The sequence below is a fragment of the Microtus ochrogaster genome, chromosome 2 (assembly GCF_000317375.1).
Source record: "Microtus ochrogaster isolate Prairie Vole_2 chromosome 2, MicOch1.0, whole genome shotgun sequence".
NCBI lineage: Eukaryota > Metazoa > Chordata > Mammalia > Rodentia > Cricetidae > Microtus > Microtus ochrogaster.
Genome location: NC_022010.1, coordinates 14,584,732 through 14,586,791, shown reverse-complemented (window position 1 = coordinate 14,586,791; position 2,060 = coordinate 14,584,732). Strand labels below are relative to the sequence as shown.

Sequence of the window (2,060 nt, the reverse complement as noted above, 5' to 3'; positions counted from 1 at the left end):
ACCTTTGGAAGAGCAGGCAATGCTCTTAACCGCTGAGCCATCTCTCCAGCCCCTGGTTGTGGGTTTTGTTGTTGTTGTTTGTTTATTTGTTTGTTTGAGACAGGGCCTGTCCTGGAACTCACTTTGTAGATCAGGCTGGCCTCGAACTCACAGAGATCCCCCTGCCCCTGCCTCCCGAGTGCTACCACTTCCTGGTTGCTTTGCTTTGCCCGCCCACTCTGACCCCACACTGACCCCACACTGACCCCTTGAGGACCCCCTGCTCACCATGTTTTAAGTTGTCTTTCCATTCGCCCACATAGTGATCGCCGTTCACTGCAAATACTTGGTGCCTCAGTCCATTCTTCCGGGCTTTCCAGTTCCACCCCTTCCACAGGGGCTCTGATTTTCTTGGGCACTTGGCGACTGGCATGTTAGCTGCTTCTGTGGTGTTGAAGGGTGCTGGCGAGAGGTAGGAGCATCAGGGACTCAGTGTGTCCCGTGTATCTCTGGGATCCTGGGACTTCCTGGGGAGGTGCCTGCCTGAGTTCCAGTAGGGCAGGTCATGTGTGTTCTGAGTCCCCAGGGCAGGTGAGCAGCCCTCCGTGGGGATCCTTCTGTGCTGGACTGACCCAGGACACTTTCCTCTCTTGCATTCTCCTGGGGCCCTTCTATGGGGACTGATGGCACAATCGCTTTGGAACCCAAGGAGACCAATAGGAACCCAGGGTTTGTGATGTCCTCAGGGAAGAATGATGGTCACATACTTAGGACTAGAAGGACCAATCAGAATGGGTTTTGATGGAAGAGAAGCCCAGTAGGAAGGATCAGATGGTGGCAAGTGCTGGGACCACTCCAGGAGAGGCCAATGTTATCAGACAGACAGTTGCCTTCCACACAAACTGCAGGACATCCCTGGCCCAGTGCCTGCTCGGTTGGCCCTACATACCTGGTAGATGGGACAGAAGGTGAAGCTCAGGGCTGCCTTTTAACTGGGGCAGTCCTACAAATTCAAGTGATGGATTCTAGCCGGGTGGTGGTGGCACACACCTTTAATCCCAGCACTTGGGAGGCAGAGGCAGGCGGATCTCTGTGAGTTCAAAGTCAGCCTGGTCTTCAAGAGCTAGTTCCAGGACAGGTTCCAAAGCTACAGAGAAATCCTGTCTTAAAAAGACCAAACCAAACCAAAACATAACAAAGGCTGATCCCAAGGTGACCAACTACCCCTGGCTGACTGTATTGAGAGACCTGAACTCAAGATAAACACAGTAGGAAAGTCTGCAGCACCTTTCCACCTCTGACCCCTGACCTCTGCTTTACCACTCAGCTCAAACCCCTGGTCAGCTTCTTCTATGCTCTATCTGCTAGAACCTATAAAGAAACAGTGGGGGCCCAGGGCCTCCTCCAGGTGTCTGGGAGGCCCTATTTGTGTTCCTCATATCTCTCAGAATCTCCAGAGAGGACATCCATGTCTTTCCATCTGTCCCCATGGAGTTTGCTCAGGGGTGATAAAAAGTGGTCTTGTCCAAATCCTGGGGAACCCAGTTCCTCCTCAACAAATAATACTGTATACTCCCTGGGTTCAGAGGCTGCACAAATTCACTCCCATTAAATCTTTTTTTATATATATTTGTTTATTCATTATGTATACAATATTCTGTCTGTGTGTATGTCTGTAGACCAGAAGAGGGCACAAGATCCCATTACAGATGGTTGTGAGCCACCATGTGGTTGCTGGGAATCGAATTCAGGACCTATGGAAGAGCAGGCAATGCTCTTAACCTCTGAGCCATCTCTCCAGCCCCAACTCCCATTAAATCTTGCACCAGCCACACACACATGTACTGCCAATCAAAGTAACCTTAGGCCAGACCCCCCCAACATGGTTATCTCAGCATCTACCCACAGGGTCAGCCTCAAAAACGTGTGCTTCAGGTTGAGCACTACCGTGCCTGCCACCTGTGCAGTTGTACTGCCTCTGTCCCCACAGAAGGAACCAATCTTTGCTCACACTTTGTTGCTACCCAGTTTTGATTTTTTTCCCTTTTTTAAAAATTTATTTATTTATTTATTTATTTATT

The 2,060-nt window shown here is 50.1% G+C and overlaps 1 protein-coding gene across 3 annotated transcripts in view; it reads right to left on the bottom strand.

The window, feature by feature from the left end:
- Nucleotides 1–2,060, bottom strand: part of Morn3 (MORN repeat containing 3) — a 14,669-nt gene that overhangs the window by 9,405 nt on the left and 3,204 nt on the right. For 2 of the 3 annotated variants that reach the window (XM_005344429.2, XM_013349807.2), the window contains exon 2: nucleotides 268–441. In XM_005344429.2, the coding sequence (XP_005344486.1) occupies nucleotides 268–412 (145 nt within the window). In that variant the 5' untranslated portion in view covers nucleotides 413–441. The remainder of the gene's footprint in view (nucleotides 1–267; nucleotides 442–2,060) is intronic. The other variant, XM_013349805.2, reaches the window with a different exon arrangement.